This window comes from Phodopus roborovskii, unplaced genomic scaffold (assembly GCF_943737965.1).
Source record: "Phodopus roborovskii unplaced genomic scaffold, PHOROB, whole genome shotgun sequence".
In the NCBI taxonomy this organism is placed as follows: domain Eukaryota; kingdom Metazoa; phylum Chordata; class Mammalia; order Rodentia; family Cricetidae; genus Phodopus; species Phodopus roborovskii.
The window spans coordinates 17564681-17589984 of NW_026125295.1; the positions used below are offsets into that span (position 1 = coordinate 17564681).

The 25304-nt window shown below is 45.4% G+C and overlaps 1 protein-coding gene across 3 annotated transcripts in view; it reads left to right on the forward strand.

Annotated features, from left to right (window-relative positions):
- The window catches only part of Dnajc13 (DnaJ heat shock protein family (Hsp40) member C13), a 107033-nt gene extending 99717 nt beyond the window's left edge, over nucleotides 1-7316 (forward strand). For 2 of the 3 annotated variants that reach the window (XM_051205901.1, XM_051205911.1), the window contains 2 exons: nucleotides 1829-1928; nucleotides 6446-7316. In XM_051205901.1, coding sequence (XP_051061858.1) covers nucleotides 1829-1928; nucleotides 6446-6552 — 207 coding nt within the window. In that variant the 3' untranslated portion in view covers nucleotides 6553-7316. Of the gene's footprint in view, nucleotides 1-1828; nucleotides 1929-5524; nucleotides 5634-6445 lie in introns of all 3 variants that reach the window. The other variant, XR_007835858.1, reaches the window with a different exon arrangement.
- The last annotated feature ends 17988 nt before the right edge of the window (nucleotides 7317-25304 follow it).

A 25304-nucleotide genomic window follows, 5' to 3' on the forward strand; every position in this document is an offset into this window, starting at 1 on the left:
TCTTGGCCAAACAGCACACAAATGCTCTTCTAGTTCCCAGTTCCCAGAGAGCCTTTCTCCCAGGAAGCTCATGAGCTGGGCGCTGACTGTACCTAATTTCTCTCAGCATTCTTGTCTTCCAGAATATCCCATTATGCTCTTTTCAGAAGCCAAGGGTTTTCTAATCCAAATTCCCAAACTCTTCAGATTCCTCCTGCAAGCCATTTCTAAAGGCCTGAGATCCACATGCTCAGAGTAGATCTTCCTGCCTCAATCAAGGCAATTTAGATAGTCCCTTACAGTGTTGACCAGCTTATTCTACATCAGTGGTTCTCAACCTGTGGGTCACAGCCATCATAAAACACAGATTTCTGATGGCCTTAGGAACTCTGACCATGAATTTACTCTCGTTGCTACTTCATAACAATAGTTTTGCTACTGAGCAATGTCTCAGTTCCTAGGACCATGAGAAGCATGTGTTCACCAATGGGCACACCTCATAGTATGACAGCCATTAGATCTTTCAGGTTGATGATGCTAGCTGTCACACATAACATGAAGTTAGTATAATGAACCACGAATTGGCCTCTCCCACCTCAGCAGCATTGTGATAATCCCACCCTGCCTAGCTCCTGAGCACACTACCTGTGACTGGTAATTCACTCTTTACCCACAACCCCAGCCATGCAGCACTGACATATGGGTCTCTCTGTTGCATGTATTTCGTTTTAGCATTGAGATTCGTTTATGTTGTGGGGTGTATTAAATGTTTTCATTCCATTTTATGTCTAAATTTCCCATTGTGTATATAATCGCTACAGTTTGTTTGCCCATCCATCCATTCAGTGGAGGTCTGTTTCTGTGTGCAAATGTTCTTTTGTGCTTAAACATACTTTACTAAACTTCCCATTAGTGAAGTTAGGCTTCTGTGTTTCAAGAAAAGAAACATTCTTGCTGTTACTGGCTTTTGCTCAGTATCTGAATCATTTAAAACGATGCTGAAGAAGACAGCGCATATGTCCATTCAGTCATTCACTGGTGTGCCTCTGGGTGTTCTGAACGGTGGGCTGAGGCTCCCTGTGGGTCTTTCCCCGACCTGCATTGGCGTTTCTAGGGATGAGATTAGCCAAGTGGCCCTGACACTCACCTTCTACTCCCAGAGAAGGGGGAAAAAGAGCGCAGTGCCTGCTAAAACCAGTACTCTTCCATCCCCGTCTCAACTCAACTCCCCATTCGCTGCTGCCTACCAAGCGAGGCTGGAATGGGGCCTGCCCTGCCTCATGAAGAGCTCTGCTTCAGTGTCTACACCCAACTGTGAGCTTCCCCGGGTCTGCAGCTAAGGGGTGCTCAGGAAATACTTCTGTAAACACTGACAGTCTCTTACGTTGCTGTTTTCTTTACACTTTCATCTTCAATCTCAGTCTAGTACACACTGACACAGTAATTCTATTGTGTGCATTTCATGGTACATTTCCTCATGCTTGTTGTTCATGATCTCCTCACAAGACACAACACACTCTTTGAAGGGCTAATTTAAAGTTGTAACTCCAGTTTTCAGTCTCTCTCTCTCTCTCTCTCTCTCTCTCTCTCTCTCTCTCTCTCTCTCTCTCTCTCTCTCTCTCTCTCTCTCTCTTTCTCTCTCTCTCTCTCTCTCTCAACCCTTCCTAGGTCTGGTTCAGTGAGATGTGCCTGACACAGTGCCTGGTAGTCAGTATGTGATGGACACCAGTTCCTGGTCCTTTTCCAGTGGCCTTCTGGCTTTGGAAGTTGCTTTTCCTGCCTGGTTCAGTCTTCCCATGACTAGTCCTTGACCTAATCATGCTAAGTAGGGGTTGTTTTACTTCTGCAGGTGAATGAAATCCTCTCTCGCTCTTCAGTCTGGAGTGCCTTCAAAGACCAGAAACATGACTTGTTCATTTCTGACTCTCAAACAGCAGGATACCTCACAGGTAAGTCAGACCCTAAGTTGCCCAGCAGAAGCCATAAGCCCGCTTCCTGTCCTGGACAGACTAAAATAGCATTCCCCTCATCGCCTAGGCATCTGGCTACCATTTTGGGGGGTGCTGTGAGCATGTCATAAGCATCTGTCTTAACCTTGGACAGCATATGGAGTGCGGTGTTAGATGTTTATGACAAAAACACACACTTTGCCTACTTTTGATCCCATTTGTTAGCTGCAGGTAGGTTAGATGTGCAGTGTGTCTGTGCTTAAGTGTTTGACTTGAATGTGTGAAAAGAATGTATCAGAAAGCTAGTAGCCTTGTGCACTTTCCGTATACAGAGTGAGGCTTCAAATAGAAATAATTGTGTTTTGTCTTAAAAGGTCGAAGTATAGTTTTGCCAACCATCTTTCCCATGAGGAAACATGCCAGCACTGGTACACACACTACACACACTACACAAGGCTCATGTCACACCGCTGCGTACTGTATAAAACCATGGCTGGTTCCTTCTGAGAAGCAGCAGCACTTAAAGGAGACCCCTCTTGGCGCATGCCCGAAATGGTAGCATACAAATAGATAGCAGCCCCACACGATCTTCTAACCAGAGCTGACGAAGATAATAAAGAGAAAAATGTTAGCAGCCAGTGCTTCCCACACAGACCCATTGTTTTAATAATCTTGATTGCTCTCATAGAGATCTTGATTCTCAAATGTTTATATCCAAGGGATTCAGAGAACAGTTTCCTTGCTCTCAATTTTCAACTCGGTCATGACATTTGTTTCCCCTTCCTGTGGTGACTTAAATTCTGGTGGAGCCTGTATCACTTTAGTATCAGACACTCCTCATATTACTTGGCGTAGAGCCCTAAATCTCTAAGCATCTGGGCTCTGCTGTTGGTCCTGTGGGTTGTGTCTCCCTGGTTTCTGTGGAGAGATGTAGAATGTGGTGTTGGCCCACCCCACACCTTCCTCTCTCAGTTAAAACTGTCTGTCTAGGTAGGAGTGTATTGGTGCCCACCAAAAGTCTCCTCAGAGTGTTTCTGAGAAATGACAGGCCACATTTCCAAGGCATTACTTTTGATATGAATCCACTACAGTTGGGGAGTGGGACCTAGTTTTCTTAGTAAAGAATGAAGTGGGTGCAGGTCAGGAGCTGCTCCTTGGGAGCCTCCCATGATGCTTCTGTTCCCCACGTACCCAGCATTCATCACGTTCGAGTAAAAGCTTCAGGTGTCCCTGACACTGCTGCTCTATCCAGGGCTCTGGGATTTGATGAGGTGACAGTTTCTCTTAGAGACCTGGAGTTCCTGAGGGCCTCACCCCATCTCAAGCCCCTAATTACTGTGCCGCTCGCCAGCACCTACATGTCCTAGTATGATACTGGAAGATGGGAGGGCATCCAGGAAGTAGGAGGAGTCCTGTCTGTGCCTTTGCCTTCACCTGTATCCCTGTGATGAATGAGGCCTCTAAGAAGCAGCATGACATTGACAAATGTCAGGACAGGCACAGCCAAGTAGCCGTGGTGAAACACCCTATCCCCTCCCTTGGAAAGGGCTGGAACTTCTGTGCAGTGCTGAAGCCTACAAGCCTGAACAGGCTGGACTGTGAGCTACACTTGCCTTAGATCTGCTCTGTTCCTGGCACTTCATCAAACTGGAACGTTCTCTCTTGAGATGTTACTTTGGATTTTCCCATTGATTTTAGTCCGCTCCCTTGAAAGGACTTTGGACCTTTGCTTCAAAAGTTATGCTTCTAACAAAAGGACCCCTACAGTTGAGGGGTCGCTTCCTTACCGCCCGGGCTCCCAAATGCTTTTTGTATGTTGTGTTTAATCAGAATTTATTAAAAATCCGATCTTCATATGGTACAGACTGTACCCAGTTCTTCTCTAGTTCATAACTAAACTAAGGTGCAGTGAGAAACAAGCCCCAAACCTTCCTTCTAACTGAAGTATTTGAGTGTGTTTGTCGGTTATATGTGGATATTGTTTAAAAGGCAGAGAAATAAGCATTTTCTGAGGAGAAAGTTGCTTCAAAGTAAGCTAAAAATAAAGGTAGCTTTTCTTCTCCTTGACTGCTGAGCAAATGCCAGTTGGTCCCTGCTCAAGATCAAGATGTGGAAGTCCCGAGTAGGGTTAATTGGGGTTGGAAATTAAGACAGGACCACCCGTTTCCTTGGCTCTCTCCTGGCATACTGTTTTCGTTCCCGGATACCTGTTTCTTCAAGATTGCCTCTGCTGGAGTCTTCCTGTGATGTAGGTACCCCGTGCGTTACTTACGCTTTTTTGTAGACTCAAGAACTGCTAGGTGCCAGCCGACTAAGCACCCTCTAAAATTCACTTTGGTGGTGGAGTTTTCAAGTTCTTTAACCTAGAGAGTCGGTGGCGAAAGAGTGCAGCAGTGCGGTGCTTTTAGGGGCCGCCTTCTTTCCCTGCGGAGACAGATGATGGCGGTAGGGTTAGGCCTCTTTACAAGCTCGTCATTGCACAACTTTGAGTCTGCTCCAGAAGTTCCAGATGTTTTTCCAGCTCAGAATGCCCTCCGTGTCTTTCAGTATCTCACACTTATGCAGGATAGCTAAGTTGATGACGTAGTTGCATGCAGCTGTCAAGTTTTTGTTTGTGTGACTGTGATCAGCAAGTGTGATCTCTGTGTCCCAGCACCTCACCTCCCTCTTGAGTTTACCCAGGGTTCCCCGGTGACTTCAGGGTTGCCTTCATGGTGTGATATCATAACCTCCTACTTTGATATGAACCAAACTAAGCCCACTTCTTAAGCTCTTTCCAAATTGCCATGATAGAATATCCTGACAAAAGCAATTGAAAGGCGAAAGGGTTCGTTTTAGCTGGTCAAGGCACAGTCCATCCTGGTGGAGAAGTTAAGGCAGCAGGAACCTGAAGCCAGCTGGTCACACCAATCCACAATCAGCAGGGGCAGACGAGTGTGTGCATGCTGCTGCTCAGCTCTCCATCTCATGTATCCAGGGTCACCTGCTGCGGGGATGGTGCCACCCACACGGACAGGTCTCCCCTCTCAGTTAACATAGTAAAGACAGTCCCTCACAGGCATGCTCAGAGGCTAGTCTACAACCACCATCGCTAACAGTCTGAATTGTCTGTGGTTTTGCTCATCTGGGCCTACCTGCTAGTCCTGTGGTAATGGTGTTTCTACCTGGAGTTGGAAGCAGTGTGGTATTTGTCTCTGAGCGGCACTGATGGACTGGTTTGGTTTTTTTTTTTGGTCGTCTTTTCCTGTGCAGTCTGTGGGAGGTCTGGTTTGATGACTGGCAGAAGGTGAGAGTTAATAGTGTAAGCCCCTAAGACCTAAAGAAGGGAAAATCATTTCTGTAAGTGTTAAACATACATGGCTCCAAGTGCCCAGGCAGTCTGGTTAGCTTTAGTCCCAGCTCATGCAGGCAGAGTCACCCTTGGCCTCACCAGCACATGCGCAGTGTGTGACAGCGGTTCACCATCTAAGTCTGGTGCTCCGAAGGTGAGCAGTGAGGTGAAGTCCTCCGTCCTCCTGTTGCCTTAGCTGCATATTTGCTCTGCGGTGCCCTTCCTCTCGACTCCCTTGCTGCTTACATTTCTCTTTTCCCCTCAGGTGTCTCTCCTTCCCTTCTAACTGGCAGCAGCCCCCTTCACCTCAGGAGTGGGCTTTAGAACCGCTCTGCCAGGCAGCTTGCTAACTTCTGTGTAGCTCCCTGAAGCAGGTAGAGAAACCTTTTGCTCAATGCATGCCGCTCGCACTGCCCTCCCCATCTAACCATCCGGTGTACGCGTTTGCCTCGTTCCCTCAGCTAAGCACTGCCCCTGTGCGGAGCTACGCCAGTTTCTCTTGTTCCATTGTGGGATGCTTCTGAGATGTATGAGCAGATGTTTGCGGTGCTCAAAGTCAGCTCCAGAGACCAAAGCAAGTACTCCTAGGACTGCTGACAAGGTTCCGAGTGCCACCTTCTCGTGACAGAGCTAGACTGTCAGTCACATGACACATGAGGCTCCAGCTAAAATGCTAACGCCTTCTTTGGAGCACTCTTCTGACCTTTGGGATGGATGTGCAGAGCCTTCCTCTGCAAAGAGACCTTATGTAGTGAGCCGTGTCACTGGGTGTTGCTTATTAAAGTGACCTACCTTTGTACCAAGTGAAAACAAGCTAACTGGGATGTTCTCAGCAGCTGCTTGTGTTGAATCCAGTCCTGCATCACTTGGAGATGGGCTGGGGCGGGGTTCCTCTATCTGTTTGTTCCATGTTTCCCCATGTAACATAGCTCTTTCTAATTTATATATATAAATATATATAAGATTGAACTTCCCTGGTGCGAAAAGAGGTGAAACTCCCTGTTTCTACACCAGTGTTACTGCATGAATTCTGAAGTTATTTCTCATTGTGTCATATAAGAGCAAGCCATGAACATAGTGCTGTGTCATTTCATTTTCCCAGTTTCCCGGTGCTTTGGACTGGACACTGGACCCTGTGCCCGCCTGACTGATGTGCAAAGTGCCTGCTTTCTGTTCTCTCTTGCAGGCCCTGGAGTTGCTGGCTACCTTACTGCAGGTACATCCTCATCGGCCATGTCTAACCTTCCACCTCCTGTAGACCATGAGGCAGGGGACCTTGGCTATCAAACTTGAAACCCTGGGAGACAGTAAATGCTGAAAGGCCAGTGCTGTGTCCACAGTCCTCCAGCCAATCCATTGAAACAGACTCCTGCTGCCTTTCTCCTGGGTTCATGACAGTGTTATTCCTTTTTCTATAAATATATTTTTATTTAGGAAAAGAGTCAGGGATTCTGGCATATCACGTTTCGAGAAAGCACTCTGGGTCAGCCTCCATGGGTACACAAGAATTTCTTTTTCTTGATGTATGTAAGCACATTTTGTTCCTTTATATCTGTTTACAAGACTGTGAATCAAAAAGACAAACTTTCTTCCTAGTTTTTATAATCTTTTTTTTTTTTTTTTTTTTTTTTTTTTAATTACTGTGACTGTGGAGTTAAGCTGCAGTCTACAGACATTGGGCTAAATCTTAACTCCAGAAAAGGGCACTTCCCTTTCCTGCACCGGATCTCCATGGCCGTCTTCCTCCCATCGTCAGACATTAGATTTCTGTCCCTCCACCTGTGACCAGATCCTCAATCATTAACTAATTCCCTGAGAGCTCGGTGCACATCGGTGTGTATGACAGGCTTCACCAAACTGAATGACAAGGAGCTTGTGCAAAAAATTAAAACTAAAACGGATGTCAAGATGTTATGTAAGAGATTAGTGTAATTGTGAAATGTTCTATACATTATCAAATATATAAAGCTTTCTATATTGAATGTACATTATACAGATCATTCATATGTGTACATAAAACTTTAAAAATAAAGGGAATTGACTGCTTTGTTAATGAGTTATGTTTGTTCTATAATTTTACCCTTTGAAAACTTCATGAGTGTTCGTGTTTGCGGTTGATGGAGCAGTAGGAGACAGGCTCACCCCCTCCCCCCCATGCTCATGTGCACAGCGGTGTTCACCTCTTTTCATTCCTAACCAGAAACAGAAACCACAGTGGTTTTTTTTTTTTTTTTTTTTATGTCAAGACCCACAGGCTGAGAATCACTGCTCTATTTGCTTCCTAAAAAATACACGGTAGGACTCTAAATGGAGTCAACAAGTAATAGAGGAGACAAAACCACAACTAGATACTTTATACCACCAAGTAAAACCTCCGGGGCCAGGAATGGATTACATTTTGTTGAGTTGTTGGCTACAGGGGCCTATAAAAAAGCCCCAGACGTCACAGGCTATTGGTTGTTCTCCACAACCTGATAAAGCCCAGGACTGAAGGCAACACTTACTTATGCCATCGAACATGGGGAAGTAGCTTCTTGGCAAACTAGAAGTTTTACCCCCACTGACTAATGTTCATGGTGCTAGAAGGTAATCAGCACACTACTAGAGGAGAAAGGTAATATCAATATTACCCTGGAACCTACAACTGAGACCTGCCTGCAAGATGCAATAATGGCACAAATGTTACAAGGTAACCAACGATTTTTCTTGGGTTTAAACCCACCCCAAGAGATGGAACCCATATCTGACAGGGCTAAAGTGGCCCGAGACTAGGTAGGTCATGGTCTCTAGGAAAATACCTAAAATTATTCTGCTAAAGGAATAGATCAGTAAAATGAAACCTAATGGCATACTGCTGTACCATAGATCAGTACCCCTCTCATCCCTCATCAGAAAGCCTCTTGTAGTAGATGGGAATTAACACAGAGATCTGTAACTGGCCAATGTGGAGAGAGAGAGAGACTTGAGAACTCTGTCCTAAAATGTGTGTCCTTATCAAAACTTTCCCATCAAGGCTTGGGATATATGTTGGAAGAGGAGGCAAAAGATTCTGAGAGCTAGAGGTGACAGATGAGTCAAGGAAATGGTGTCTTCTAGACACAGCAGGGCTGGCACACGTGTGAAGACACAGGGACTGGCAGCACACACAAGACCTGTACAGGTTAAGTCAGATGGGTTCCAGGCACAGAGAGGGGAGGAGGCACAGGATGCCACCCCACCCAAGAGGTTCCTCCAATGTGGCTCCAAGCACAAAACAAACTGGTATTTGGTAATTTTGGTAGATTTTTTTTTTCCATTTTGTTGGGGATCTTTTGTTTTTGGCATGTTTTGTTCTAATTGGTTTTTTTAATCTTGTTTTTCTGTTTTTGCTTGATTTTTTTCATTTTTCTGTTTTTTTTTTTTTTTTTTTTTTTTTGAAAAACAGAAAACAAAGTTGAGTAGGTAGGGGGAGATAGAATCTGGCTCGTTCTGGGGGAAGGGTGAAAATATGATCAAAGTATATTGTTGAAGAAATTAAGAAAAAAAGATTTATTGGGTAAGTAAGACCAATTTGGTGTAATTTGCAGAGAGGCAACAGCACTCTCAAGACACAGTCCTTCAGGGCAGCGGGAAGAACGCCAGGGTCCGTCAGAGACACGGCTCTCTCCGAATGTGAGGTTTTTCACTGGATAAATCACATTCCAGGACCACTCACACCTAAGTACCCATACCTGTGACACAGGGAACTACATCGTTAGCGTTTGAGGACTAGCACATAGAGAAATTAAGAGGAACTTAACTTGGAACTTAGTTAGCAGTTTGAGTTTTGGGAGGGCGTGTATGGCCTCTTAGAAAGTAGGCCCACCTTACCTACCGTTTCAACCACTTGGAATCAGCTGTGACCCAGCAATACTAAATGGAAAATTACAGAAATAAACGTGTCAGTTTTGAATCATAGTAGTTGCTTTTCTTGTCTCTGTGACAAAATAGTTCACCAAAGCATTTACGGTAGGGTTTGTCTTGGCTGCACATTCCAGGACACAAGTCACATTGTGTCCAAAACTGGGAAGCAGAGAACAACACATTCACATTTTTGTGCAGTCTGGAATCCCAGTCGGTGGAATGATGCCTCCCACAGTTCCATTTGGCATTCCCATTTTAATTAACCTCACCTTGAAAAAACCCACACAAGCCTTTCTCTTTGGTGATTCTTGATCCTATTGAGTTGACAGTAAAATTAAACATCATTTACACATAGTAAAGTCTCAAGCCCATCTACTATTTCCTATCCTTGAATGGAATTCATCCCTCAGCTACATCCACACTGTGTATCCTCATGCAGCCACACTTTAATATAGTTTCTCATGTTGTGGTGACCCCCAGCCATAAGTTTTTTCTGTTGCTGCTTCATAACTGTAATTTTGCTACTGTTATGAATTGCAATGTAAATACCTGATATTCAACAGTGAAAGGGTCATTCAACCCCAAAAGGGTCACAACCCACAGATTGAGAACCATGCTCTAAGTGAAAAGCTAAAACAGTACAATATTTTGTGAGCGACCATGTTCACAACATTTATCAGAGCATATTATAATTATTGATCTTACTGTGCCTAATTCATAAACTCCACACAGGAGTGTTTATACAGTTCAGGACCCCATGCCTACAGAATGGTGTTGCCCACAGTAGGCTGGATCTTCAAACATTGTTTGACTTGATTAAGACAATCTCCAAGCTTGTCCATAGGTCAGCCTGATTTAGACAGCCCCTCACTGAAACTCCCAACGTGATTCTACTGTATCAAGTTGACAAAGCCATTACACCAGGGAACAGTCTCTCTCACTAGCAAAAACATCTGAGACATCTCCAGTTCCTTTGCATTCCCCCAGGTGTGTTCTTTAATAAGTATTCACTTTAAAAAAACAAAGAACTTCACATTTCCATTAGTGGGTGTGCACTAACTAGAGAGGTAGGTCACAGCATTGCGTGGAGGAAATGGGGGTGGGAAGTTAAAAACATTTTTACTATCGAGCTTATAAAAGAGGATACATACATTGCTGTTGTTTGTATAAGAAACCCAGAACGGGTCACAGAAAGCCTGGTTACATACACAAATAAGAATGTCGTTGTTTCTAACATCGCAAAGGCATGCGGTTTCTATCACAGAATTATGTGGCTTTCATAGCATGCAGGAGTTTTCAGTTGTTCAGGATAGTGTACATAAAGCAGAGTCCTGGCAAAGAACATTGCTCTGTGGCTGCTGAACAAAGGGAAAGGCAGCTTTGCCCCCTTGGTTTTTTGTTTTTGTTTTGTTTCAAAGAACAGTTTATGAAGATGTGGTTTGAGTCCCTGGGGGGAAATGAGTCATTTGTCTTTAAAAGGAAAGGTCAGATGGAAGTAATCCTATAAATATTTAATGTTGTCTAAATTCAGGAAAATCACTTTGATTGGAGTTTGTGTTCAAATGCCAGTCATAGGTTACTTTGTGATCCACAAGCCCCATGCATGTGCATCTTTCAAGCTTCTCAGCATCCCTAGGCAGGAAGTGGAGTGAGTTCCAGGCAGTGTCAAGGTTAAGACTGAGCTTGAACCTGTCTTGTGAGCCCAGGGAGGATCAAGGTAAGGTCAGAGTTCCGAGCAATGGAGCTGGAAGCAGAAGTCATTATCAGCAGATAGAGAACTGAGTGATAGCCTCACCCTTCCTGCAGCAGGGACTTTCCTAGAGGCCGGGTGGAACATCTGTGCAGTGAGACCCTGGCGTAAGTGCTGACAGGTGTAATCTTCCAGCCTGCAAGCATGAATGTGACTGAGGCCAAACAGGAAGGGCCTGCTGGGGGAGCGGGAGGCAATGGAGGTAGACTCCCTCATTCAGAGAAAAACATTTTTATCCTCCAGACAACAGGATGCCACTTTGGGAAGCAGAATTCTTTTGTTCTGAAAGTTAAAAAGGCTTATAATTTTTTAAGCTATTTTCTTTTTAATTTTCTTTTTTTTATTAATTTATTTACATTTCGATCCCAGTTCCCCCTCCCTCCTCTCCTCCTGCACCCCCCACTCCTTCCCTCCACCCATCTGCTCCTCGGAGCGGGTAAGGCCTCCCCTAAGAAGTCTACTAAGTCAGTCCCATCATCTCCTTGAGGCAGGACCAAGGCACCTCTCCATCCCCACATCCCTGCGTCTAGGCTGAGCAAGGTGTGTCTCCATATAGAATGGGCTCCACTAAGTCAGTTTGTGCATTAGAGTTAGATCTTGGACCGACTGCCAGTGGCTTCATACATTGTCCCAGCCACACCATTGTCTTATGCAGGTTCCCCACCTGAGTCAGTGATCTCTTACTAGTTTGGGTCAGCTGATTCGGTGGGTTCCCCATGTATTTAATGTGTTATTATGCCCTTGTGTGTGCCATGCTCTCAACTGGAGATCTCTGGACAGCTTTCCCTTATTTGATTCTCTTCTTCTACCACTTGAATCCCAGGGATCAAACTCGACAATCGGGGTTTGTGGCAGTTGTCCCCTTTACCTGCTGAGCCCTCTCCCTGGCCCAGGGCACATACATTCTAAAGAGCGAGGAAAATTGCAGCAGTAAAAATACACTCTGTTGGAAACTAAGTTGAGGGAAGCTTGCCAAGGGGCAGAGTGAAGATAGCACATGAGCAGGCATGATAGCATCCCCTGTAACCCAGCGCCTGGGAGGCTGGACCAGGAGGAGGGGGCTTATGAGATTCAGCTAGCAGGGGTTCTAGTGAGAAGCTGCTTCAAAACAAACAGGGCCGGATGGCTCAATGGGTAACATGCCTGCTGCTCAAGCATTAGGATCTGGGCTCAGATCTCTAGAACCCACAAAACACTGTGGAATTTTAGTGTAGAGACAAAAAAGTCCTGGGAGCTTTCAGAGAGTCCTAGGTACATAGGAGAGGAACCAGAGAACATCAGGTAAGCACTGCATGCTCAATGAAGGCATAAGCTAGTGAAAGACTTAAACTAGCAAAGAAATGAAATGGAGCCCAAATAATTGAAATGAAGGGCAATCTGACCCAGAAAGCTGACCAAAGCCACTATGACTTAGCTCCTGGAATTTGCTAACCACCAGCCCTGAGATAGAAGGATACCAAGAATTCACACTGCCCCTCCTTTCCGTGAGTCAGCAGGTGGTAAATAGGGTCCTTAAGGAACAAAGAGATAGCTGCAACTCTGGTTTGCCCAGACAAGATTAATTAGCACACCCCAAGGCCCTAAGGTCTGCTGACCCTAACAGTGAGACCATCCGGCCTCAAAGGGTCACATACTCAATGGAGAGAAGGTCACACCCCCTCCCTAAGCTTGTGGGTTTTGCCTTTAAAAACGCCTGTGCCTGGAGAATGATGCTTCTCTCTAGCCTGTGTGCTGAGGGGGCCATTTGCACAAACGTTTCCTGTTCATTAAAGCCTCTTGCGTGTTGCATCAACTGGACTGGCCATTGAGTTCTTGGGGGTACCGACCGAAACTGGGAGACTCCTCATTCTGAGGGTCTTACACTAGGAGACGAGGGGGTCAGAGAAGATGGGGGGTCAGAGAAGATGAGGGGTCAGAGAAGATGAGGGGTCAGAGAAGATGAGGGGTCAGAGAAGATGGGGGGGTCAGAGAAGATGAGGGGGGAGTCAGAGAAAATGAGGGGATCAGAGAAGATGAGGAGGTCAGAGAAGATGAGGGGTCAGAGAAGATGAGGGGTCAGAGAAGATGAGGGGTCAGAGAAGATGAGGGGTCAGAGAAGATGAGGGGTCAGAGAAGATGAGGGGAGTTACACCTTTGGAGTCCCATGGCCAGATCTCTGTCCAGACTGGGTAGTTCTGATTTCTCTCACTTGAGAACCCAGAAGGATATGGACTGCCTGAATGGGAGGTTCTGCTTGGATTTATCTGCAACTTGAGAGATACTGAGACAGGAAGACAGCACACACCGCTCACCGCTTCATCTGAGCAGCTGTTTGACAATGCTTCCTCTTCTGCGGTTTGGTGAATGAACACTTAAAAGCTCCTAATTTTGTCAACATCTTGTATCAGTTGAGTAAATTTGACCTTCCACTCATAAATATTGCCCTAAATTCTAGATCAAGAAGAACACTGCCCACGAGGCTATTCCTATCCCCAATATCTCCGGCCACCCAGGTGGTCACTGAGTGGGCAACTGCCAGGTGTGTTTCATGATGTTGAGTTCTTCGATGATCTTAAAGGAGAGTGGCACCCTCACCTGGATGAGAAGATGCAGTAGTGATCGCTACAGAGGATGGAAATGACTGACAAGTCCCGGGCAAGGAGAAGAAATAAACTGACAGGGAGAGGGTTGCTGCCCTGTCTAGGATAACAACTGGTTGTGACTGAATCTGAGGGAGCCTTGAATGTGAACAACGGGACCCAATGAGCAACAGTCCCAGGGGGATTTTAGTTCAACTGACTAGATAAGGCACATCCACCCTCTTCATTACACTGAACCTTGGTCAGAATGTCCCTCACAAGAAGGGAATGGGGACTGTTCAGGATCCTAGAGCATGCCCGGTAAATCATTAAGGGCTGATTAATGAGGCCTGACAGACCACAGACCATTCCTTCTATGGCTTACCCTGGACACTTTGATCAGGATCCAGCATTCTGGGTTAGGGTTCAGCTTTTGTGTTAGAGACAGATGGGCTGTATTTTGCCAGGCATTTTTGCCTGTCACAGCACAGACCCTCTCGCACATTTGTCTGTGACAGCATGGACTCTTTTGCACATGAAAGATTGACTGCTTTTCCAGACCTGTGAGACCCAGAGAGTACCTTCCCCAGGTCCCAAGGGACAAATGTAAGTGACTCATGAATATTGGCACCTTGCAAGTCTGGACTGTGTAGCAGAGTTTTTGTAGCATGCACAAGCACACATAGCTGTTTGTTTCACAGGATACTTGGGTTGGAACTCATACCCTCATGCTGGCTGGGCAACTGCTCTTACCCACTGCAAACCTCCCCAACTCTCCGTGCATCTTTGATCTGCTCCCTCACACCTGGAGAAGGTCTCCACCACGCTCTACATCTCTAGAAGCCCAAGCATTACATGTACTTGGTGCTACATTGCCTGGGAGGCCAACAGTAATGAGCAGAGTCAGGTGACTCCCAAGAGTGCCTTGTCCTGCCAGCCCATCTGAAATGGCTAGTTTAGGGTTCCCTGAGAACTCTGCCTCAAGGCAAGCAAGGCTGAGACAATAGAGACACCAACAGCTCTGGCCTCTGCATATACTTGCATTCACACACTCAACATTCAGTGTATATGGAGCACACACAGGCACACGCACACACACTTTGTCTTAATCACAGAGAGAAGATAAAATCTATACAGAAAGAACTGTACCTCACAGGAAGGCCTGAGTAGCCTCTCTCCCTGGGCTTTGATACCCAGTGTAAACAGAGCTCGGGCTGACCCACCTTCCTACTGTGTCCCCTAATCTCCTGTCCCAGGGAGAGGCATTCAGAGACACTTCCTCCTTCCTTTACCTACCACCACTTGCAAAACTGCTGTGATACTGGACACAGGAGGTCAGGCTAAAGGGAAATCTCAAACCACTCAGAGCTCTGCAAATCCTTCAAAGGACATGTCGCTGAACCTTTCCAAGCCTGGGGACCAAGTTTACAAGTGCAAGAATGTCCCACCCATCAACCCCATAAAAGGCCCAGAGACTACTTCCAGCTTTGAAGTGGGGAGTGCTTTTCTATGAGCCCTGTTATCTGTACTCCGTTTCCCAACACTACACCCTGGCCAGTCTCTGTCTCTGTCTGTTTCAGTAGAGCAGTAGACAATAGGAGCTCCAGGCCCCTGTGGCATAGGTCCCTTAATTTGAACAGGAGTGGCCTTGGAGCTTTTGGCTTTGTTATCTGAAGTCCTTGGGTCATGAATAGGAGCATTCCTATTCCAACACCACTGGTTTGTGGTGTTGGAAGCCTTGATGGTAGAATTGTGGGGCATGGATGAGAATTTTACCTGGGTAATTCTGGGAATTTTTTTTATGGTAAGGGCTGGTGGAGCTGAGTTTGCTGGAAGCTGTAGCCTGGAGTTATTTGTGGGACAGGGGGCTTTGGACACCAGCAAGCATAATTCCAAGGACATCCATACAATGGGAGACCTTTCCTACATCCTGTTATAGACACAGGTCTGAATGTCACCTGTGATGGGCTTTGTGGGTTCTTCTATCCCACAGCAAAGAATTGGGTCAGAGACACATGGTTAGAACTAGAGACAGCGTATTATGAAAAGGAAATCATTCCAGTGAATGGGCGTAGGCTTGTGAGTTCTGAGGAAAGCCCAAAGCACTAGGCTGGGAGCCATAAAACCTTTAGAGGTCACTACAAATCACCCACCTCTCCTATCTCTGTATAACACGGGCTTTTCTTGGGCAGGCTCTGAGTCATTTTGGAGACCTGGTGGGGGGGAGTTGTATTTTATATCAATCCTTTTATTGCATTTTTATTATTCGTATGCATGTGTGCCCCTGTGCCTCACTGTGTGTGTGGAGGTCAAAGGATGATCAGTGGGGATAAGTTCTCTCCCCCACCTGTGGGTCCTGGGAACCGAACTCAGGCCGCCAAGCTTGCTAGCAAGTGCCTCCACCTGCTGAACCCCCTTACGTCCTTTTGTAGGTCTCCTGCCACACTGTGGGGTGAGTGGCAATGGTGCCGGGGTCTGGTGGCCACGTCTGAGGAGATGGATACGGTTGAGGCCTTTCTCAGCTCCCAGTGGGCCCGGACTTTGCACCAGCGGCCATAGCCCCAAGGCCACAGACTAGGAAAGAGACCTCCCTAGTTCATGAAGGGTCAAGCATGGGTGGCAACAGAGCTGTTTCCTTCCCAGTTTGTGGTATCTCTGCTGCCTCGTGAATCTGTATTTAAAGCCTGTTGTGATGAATACATTTCTGATTCTAGCTGAAGTAACACAATACAGGCAGACGGGAGCAGACAGGAGAGGGGAAGAAGGCCGGGGCCAGCCAGTCTGATTCTGCTTGCTGATGCTTAGGGAGGAAGCACCAGTGACAATGTCTCTGTTGCTGTCCTCGGGAGGCAGTGTGTCCAACTGACAGTCTAACAACCCCACCCTTCCTTACTAGATAGAGCTGACTCTCCGCAACCTTGGAGAAACAGGCTCTACCTAGAATATAAAGGGGAAACAAGCTCCAAATTGAGCTTCTAAGGTTCCCACCTGCTGTAGAAGCGAGGGGACACAGATGCAGGGTTTTAGCTGAAGGTGAGGAACGTAGGTTTTAGGTTTGAAATGTTAGAAGCTCTTGGAAGAGAACAACAAAACAAGGCTTGGTGGACTAGCGAGATGGCTCAGTGGATAAAGGTGCTTGCCACCAACTGTGAGCACTTGAGTTTGATCCCCAGAACTGAATGATGGGCTGTGGGAATCCTAGACAGCACCGAGAAGTGTCAGAGCAGGAAAGAACTAGAGAAGGAGTTGTAAGGAGCCCACAGCCCAGCATGGCCCATGTATTTGCAGGAGATCACACACTGCCTTGGAAGGCAGCAAGTTAATGAACTGAAGATTCCAGAAGAGCTCACTCCCCCAATTCCATTTTAGATGTTTCTCCAACCAACAGAGCTGACAGAAACACACAAGGAGACACAGTCATACAGAGAGACACATAGTAAAGACACCCAAGGAATGTGTGTGCCACATTCAAACACCTGAACAGACCAGGGGAGCCTGGTGACAGCTCACACGGATCCTGGAAACCGGGTCTGCAATTGCATATGACCTCCCCTCTTGTGTCCTAACTAAATGGTGCTTTTTGTTGTTGTCCTGAAACTCACTATGTAGCCCAGGCTGGCCTTGAACTCAGAGATCCACCTGCTTCTGCCTCTCTAGTTCTGGGATTAAGGGCATTCACCACCACTGCCTGGCTCCAAATAGTACCCCTTAGAGTCCAAACTTACTTCTGGAGATGTTCAGACCATGTGGCTTTTTCTTTTCTTTTGGGTGACAGTGTCAAGGAGCCTTCAGAATGTTTGGCAGTGATTGGTCCGAAAGGATTTTCAGGGGGCCCTTGAACATCCCAGGGTGTACAGCCCTGTGGTTATTTATTATGATTTATTATAGAATGCCTGAAGTATCAGAAATCAAAACCACCCACACTAGTTAGCTGTAGAAACCAGGCAGTGGTGGTAGACACCTTTAATCCCAGGACTCAGGAGACAGGAAGATGGATCTCTCTGAGTTCAAGGCCACCCTGGGTTACACACCAGTAAAGAATAACAAACAGGATTGCCATTTCAGCTTGGTAGAGGTAGGAGCTACTGGCTTGGCTGCTTTGCTTCTCTGATCTTCAGTTTGAAGCTTGAACCCCAGTATCTGTCTCCGGGTCTTTTATTTCTTTGTGTTACACACACCGATATTTCTCTCTGGCTGGTGCATCCTTCTCAGCTAATGGCGGCCCTGAGGCCCCTACATGCTGGGATCCACTCTCTGGGGATATTGTTGGGGCCTCCAAAATGTTGTGTAGAGCCCACCAGAGATGGCCACTCACACAGTGTGTAGCCAACTGAAAGTCTTTATTCCAGCCATCTGGAATAAAGTATTTGGGACTGAAGTGTTAGCCCTGAGCATTTAGACCAACAGGTTTTTAAAGGCAATAACCATATCCTGCTATCTCACTCAGCAGATGCAGGGGAAGGTTTGCACAAACATGCCGTTTAACAGAAGGCAAGAAAAGCAGTTAGACGTGTGCACAGTCAGGTGCTAAAACATGTTAGCTGGAGCATTTTGACCTTGGGTTCCTAGGATAAATTTGGGCAATTTTCCATGGGATTCTCCATTGAGGAGATCAAATTCTAGTTAAGCCTGAATGATCTCAGGAAGAATACAAGACGGAGAACTGCTGCAAGTCTTCCCCTGTCACAAAGGAAAGCAAACAGACTGTAACGTTGGTCCTGACTGGGGGTGGTGGGCCAGCATGCACTCCACACCACTAATGGTAAGGGAAACTGCCACCCTGCCCCGACGCCGCCAGTTCTGACCACATCGTTCCAGTGTTCACGGGGTTTATATCTGATTTGGGCAGCTGGATTATCTCAGTGACTGCTGTGCTTCAAAGACTGAGGTCACACTGGGTCCTCCCAAATCACCAGAACCCACATTTGCTCCCCACATGTCTACGGCAGCTACCGTTAACATGTCCTAGGGGCTATCAGCCATCCCCCGGCCTCTGCCAGAAGTCTAAGGCTTGCATGCCCCACAAGTCAGAAGGCAGCTTCTTCAGCATCCTGACTGCTAGCACAATTTTCACGCTAAGTCCAACACGTCTCCCTTCATCCAACCTAGGACTCAAAAGCCAGGCAACAGGGAGGGCAGGCTGTGAAGGAAGCTTCTTTGATTCTCACTCCTGAGAAAAGGTTTGCTCTTCTGTGGGGCCCTCACATGGCTAAAGAGCAGCTTTGGGTTACAGTTTAGTCATACTAGAAAGTTCACTCGGCGTCTTGGAGGCAGAGATGAGAAGTAGTATGGCCTACACTAAATGGAATGACACACAGAAAGGAAACCCTCTGCAGGCCAATTTCCCCAAGCCAAAAATGTCATTTTAAGCCATTTCCACAGGGTGGACTCAGAAAGAATAATGATTACATTTTATGAAAATGTTTTATCTATTCTCATGACAAGGTCATCACTAATTCTCTTAGAGCTGGGAGGACTCTGGCTCCTAAGTTGACCATGATATCATAGACAGATTTCACAGGTTCCCATTCTAGCCATCACAGCCAAGGTGCTTTGTGTGTGTGTGTGTGTGTGTGTGTGTGTGTGTGTGTGTGTGTGTGTGTGTGTCTGGAGCTGCTATGGCCATGAACAAATCTTACTATGCCCTTAGATGATCTCCGGGAGGCTTGTGGCCATAGGATGGGTCTTTGATAAACCAGACCTGCTTGACAACTTCCTGTCAAGCCAAAGTTTTGCTTTCTTAGATACAAGAGATGGACTCCAGTTAGAATTTTTCCTTTTCCAAACAAAAGTGACAGGGATACAAATCACTCTCCACCTTTAGTGACTAGCATGGGCTATTTTGGCTGGTCAGTTCTCCCACACTAATGATGCCAGAAGTCCTTGTGATTTCAGTGTGAGGCAGACATCGTTATGACCGCTCAGGCTGTGCACACCAAAGGCAAAGGCATTTGCACATGGTTGGCCACATGTCACTCATGCATATTTGAACATGCCCAAGGACATGAATTTCTAATTTAATTTTAATTCATGTGTATACATTTCTAAACCAGTGGCTTACATTTTCCGAAACTTTTAAGAATATCCAGAACTTGAATCTGTGAACCTATTTTTATTATAAATTATATGAAATTTGCAATTAACTTTTACAGAACAAGCATTTCCACTGAATAACTTAGGTGAGAAGGAACGTATGTATATCCTGAATTTGGAGAAAAATGTAAAAAAAATGTATATTTTCATATTAATTATATGTTGAAATAATGTGTGGACATACTGGGTTAAATAATAGTGAAATTCATTTTTACACTTTAATACAGTGCTAGATAATTTTAAGTGCAGTAGCAGTTATTAATTTATGAACTGAACATGTTAATGTAATATTTTCATAGATGTCTGTGTTCACTGATCAAATCCTGCTTTGCCTCCTGCCCTCTTCCCATTCCTTATTAACCACTGTTCTGTATTCAGGTAGACTTACACATATGAGAGTGGACCCATGCCACTCTTTCTGTGTGGCTCATTTCACAAACCTATTATCCTCTACTTCTATCCATTTTGCTGCAAATGATGCCATTTCCCTTTCCTTTGTGCCTGAATACTATTTATATATGATTTTTTCATATCCATGTATTTAGTTGTCTCAATATTATTGTCTCAATATCAGCTACCTTGCTAACCTAATATCCCTTAACTAGCACAGGGTGACCTCAAATTTTTGGCAATCCTCCTGTCTCAGCCTCTGAAGATCTGTTCCATCATGCTCAACTGATCTTTTTATCTCTTGAGAATGGCCATTCTCATAAATAAAATGACAATCTCATAATTTAAATTTTTTATTATGTGTATCTATGTGTATATGTGTGTCTGTGTACGCATATGGACACATGAGCATAGGTGCCCACAGAGTCCAGAAAAGATCCTCTGGATCTGGAGTGACAGGCTGTTGTAAGGGACTCTGTGTGGGTAATGGAAACAGACCTTCAGAAGCTACAGGAAAAGAAGGTGTGCTTTGCCAACTCCCCAGCTGCGCTGAATGACTTTGATTTGTTTTTCCCTGACAGTGATAGTGAGCTTGTTTTTATGTATTTGTTAGTTGTCTCCTTTTTTTAATTTTATTTTCCTTTTTATAAGACAGGGTTTCTCTGTGTAGCTTTGGAACTTGTCCTGGAACTCACTCTGAAGACCAGGCTGGCCTCGAACTCTCAGACATCTGCCTGCCTCTACTTCCTGAGTGCTGGAATGAAAGGCGTGCCCCACCACTGCCCGGCATATTTTTCTTTTCTATAGACCATTTGTCCATTTGTCTTTTTGATAATTGTTTCAAGTCCTTGAACCCTCTGCTAGATGAATACTCTGCAGATAATTTCCTCCACTTTACAGGCTGTCTCTTCACTCCATTGACTGTTTTCTTGTTTGAAAATTTTTTAGTTTGTCATCCCATCTGGCAATTGGGCTTGTGGTTCTTGTCAGACTCTTCATGTGTTTGTTCTGCCCTCCCCCAACACACACAGTTTCAGGTCTTCCATTTGGGCACCTGATCCATTTTGAACTAAGTTTTATTACTAATAAGAATAAAGTATCAATCTTCTGCACATACCTAGTTTTCCCAGCACCACATCCGGAATTCCTTCGATTGTGTGCATGTCCCCACAGCCTGGTCCCACAGCTGCAATAGCCCCAAATAACACACGGAGACATTGTATTAGATATAAAGCTATTGACCTGTTACTAGATTACTTATTGGCTAGCTCTGTCTTAATTATTAACCCATTTCTATTAATCTAAGCATTTCCACGTGGTCTTATCTTACCGGAGAGAGGGCTCAAACATCTGCTCTCTTGGTCTTACATGTTGACTCCTCCTACCTCTCCCAGAATCCTCCTTGTCTCCTAGTCCTGCCTATCTTGCTTTCCTATTGGCCAACGGTGTTTTATTCATTAACCAATAAGAGAAACATATTTACAGAATGACATCTCCCATCATGTGTGCGTGCATGTGTGCACATGCACCATCATCAGCCATCAGTTGGATGTAGAGATGTGAACTATTCAACTGGTCTGCTCCTTTGTTCTGTCTGCTCCAGAACCTGTCTGTTGTTCTATAATTTGTCTTGAGATTAGTATTGTGACACGCCCCCCTTTTGCTCTTTTTAGACAGATTGCTTTAAATACTGTGCTTCCATATGAATCCCAGAGTTAGTTTTTGCAAGTTCTTTGAAGAATGTATTTGATATTTCAATGAGTTTCATCACATCTGTAGATTGCTTGAATACGATCATTTTGACATTAATTTTTTCAATCCATAAACATGGGGTCTTTCCATCTTTGTTGTCTTCAGTACCTCTGATCAGTGCTTGTCATTTTCATCACAGAAATCTCTTTCCTTCTTTTTAATTTTTGAAGATTTATTAATTTATTTAATGTGTATGAGTGCTGCATCTGCATGTACACCTTTTATTCCAGAAGAGGGCATCAGACCCCAATATAGATGGTTGTGAGCCACCATGTGGTTGCTGGGAATTGAACTAGGACTTCTGGAAGAGCAGCCAGTGTTCTTAACCAGCCCTCAATTTCCTTCGTAACTTTATCCCTAGGTTATTTTTTTTAATATACAACTGTAAATGAGATTACTTTCATAATTTCTTTCTCGGCAAATCACTATTTATTTATTTATTTATTTATTTATTTATTTATTTATTTAGAGACAGGGTCTCAGTATGTAGCCATGCTCTATGGCCCTATCTTTTATTGGGACACATAGGCATTCCTAATCATCAAGGACCATCACCATTCATGAGTGGACTTCAATGTTAAAACAAAATGCATACAAAACTCAAATAAACAAGACATGATATATCTTCAGAGTTGTTGGCATTAAATATGACCCAGACCACATCTTTTCTATCTATGTTTATTAGTAAAATAAACTTGTGTTATTCATATTTAACAATAGTCTTAAAAAAAAAAGAAAGTGATGGTTATCTGTTCAATGTCTTATGAAACTTTCATGAATATGCCAAGCATAATGGTTAAAAGCAAACTAAGTAAACACAAAATTAACATTTCAAAATAGGGGGCTAGAGAGATGGCTCATCAGTTAAGAATATTTGCTGCTCTTGCTGAGGACCCAGGTGACTCACGACCCTGCAGAGCACCAGCTCCAGGAGGCCTGATGCCTCCTAAGGCCCCCACACTTGTGTGCACCCCACCCCACCCCACACACATACTATGCACACACAAATGTTTCACAAGTAACTGTTTTTTGTAATTACCTACTTAAAAATGGTTCCCCAAGTTAGGGATGTAGCTCAGAGATAGAGTGATTGCCTAACACGTACCAGGCTCTGGGTTCAGTCTGTAGCAGGGGAAAAGATAACAACCCAAATCTTTTGGATACTTTACATTCTCAAAGTTATAAAAAGTTAAATTAATTTGTTCCTGGCCATCTCATTCCCAAGTAAGCTAAAATAACAAAGCATCAATCACTGGGCATTAGTTAAACAGGTCTGCCTTGTCTTCTGAAGACCTCAGAGCACTTACATTGACATATTTATTACCTTAAACTAGAGCTGACATATTTACTACCTTGAACTAGAGCCACTAGGAAAAAAAAGCAGATGAAAGAATAAACTAAACATACCCTTTGCTTCTTGTTTTTCTTTTTCTTTCTTTTTGTATTGGAGATAAAACTTCCACATGAAAGCTCTTCTCCAACCCCAGAGAAAAACAATACTTCTCATCAAGGGTGGAAAATTGAGACTAATGGAATTTGTTTAATGTAATTCTGAGGCCTGGGATGAAAATTTTGAGAGGGAAGAGTAAAATTCTGGGGAACTCCTTCCCCTGATAATGTCCCTTAGAATTTTAAATTAGCCGTGCAGTTTGCTTTAGATTCCTATTGTTGCACCAGACAAGTTATTTTCTTAGAAAGCCTGGTGGCTGGACTGTCACCCATGTGGCTGAGCACTGTGCTCAGATCTCAGCCAGGCACCCAAGGGCAGACGGTTCAGGTGGACTGAGTAGACAGCGGTCACCACCCAGAGGTGACTCCCATTGGTTCACTGTGGCTGCCCTGGTTCCATCTGCAAGCACCTGGCCCCTGCCAATCCCAGCCTTCTCTTTCTGCCCCACAGCCACCCCATGAATTCCTTTCGCTCCCAGTCTTTGCCTGGTCAAGTGCCCTCCTAGGCACGATGGAGACTCAGGGTTCAAGTCTCTACCTTAACCCTGGCTTCAGTAGACTCTGGGTGAATCTTATTACTGCCAAAGTCGCAGTCATCAAGGCTGGAAGGGCTTTGTGTATTTCAAACTCTTCAGGCAAATCTGATGCCCAGCTTGGGGGGGGGGCTAGAAGAAGGCTCAGTAGGGGAAGTTCCTGCCACCAAGCCCCACAGCCTAGTTGGATCCCTGGGACCCACATGGTAGAAGAGAGAACAAACTTTGGTGAAGTGTCCTCTAACTTCTGAATTCTATATGTGCGCTATGGTGTGCAGACATAGTCTGTCTATCTATCTGTCTCCCTCTCTCTCTGTCTCTGTCTCTGTCTCTCTCTCTCTCTTCCTCTCTTTCTCCCCCCCTCCCCTCTCTACAGGGATAATAAATAAAAGAACTTTTTAGTGTCTGGATGGCCAGTGAAAACCATGCAGCCATCAACACTGCCCTCCTGAAGAGGCTAAAGGCATACTCCAGGGTCTCATCTTTTTGCAGCTGGTGAGCTCTCTTGTATTTATGACATACATGCTAAGGGAGGACCCACTGCTCAGTGATCCAGGCAGGTTTTCCGATCCCAGGGAACAGGCAGGCGAAGGAATTTGTCTGGCAACGTGTATTAGGAGGGCTGAGGCAAGAAGACCATGAATTTGAAGCTAGCCTGGCATACATCACAGGATCCTGGAAAAGGAGGCGGGACAAAAGAGAATAGACTCTTCAGTAGGAGGAGGGCATAATAAATCAAAGGAAAGCATATGTGGTGGGAGGGTTCTGAAGTCTGAGGGGGTGAGCATAGGACAGCCGAACACCACAGCTGCAACACAGGAGTGACCCCTGAGCACATGGGATGGGGCGGGGCACACTTTTAAGTACACAAATGGCTGTGCAAAGACCCCAGGGTGAGCAAATGCCGGCTACCACAGCTGGTACAGAGGAACGAAAAAGCACTGGGCACCCACTTCAGAGCGAGGAAGGCGATGCATGGTGCCTGCAGTCTCCACGTCTCCCCATGTGGAGGAGTGACATGGACACCTCTCTGTGGGTGTATCAGCCCAAGTAAAGGAGGACGGTCTCAAGCTGCCTCCCAGCAGCCCTCCATCTGGCCAGCCCTCACTCAGGCTTCTCCAGGGAGAACCTACCCATACTTGAGGATGAAGAGAAGGCAGAGAAGAAGCCCGACCACCACCCACACTCATGCTGTGTTTATCTTAAAAGGAACATGCAAACGCCACCATGAGGAAGACACATGAAAGCGGAGGAAAATATGGTAGGACCATAAATTGACAATGGATTAAGGGACAACTCTTCCCAGAGTCCTGCTTACTTGGGAACCTGGGAAACTCTAACAGTCACCAGAATTGGTTTTGTTTCCTTTTGGTGTCCTGACACCCCCAGTATCTGGAGCTGATCATAGAGCCCTCTGGCTGATTAAATACTAAGAGAAAAGCTAAATGCATGTTCCCTTGGGCATTAATACTCACCGAAGAACTGTTTCATTACATGCCCAGACTCCCGGCCGGCCCTCGTGCTTCCCACGGGTGTTTTGCTGTTTCTTGGTTTTTCTTCACTACTCAAGCCATCTGCTCATGGCCTGGTGCTCAGACTGCAGCTCCTCTTTCAGGGCCCCAGCATGTTCTGAATGGC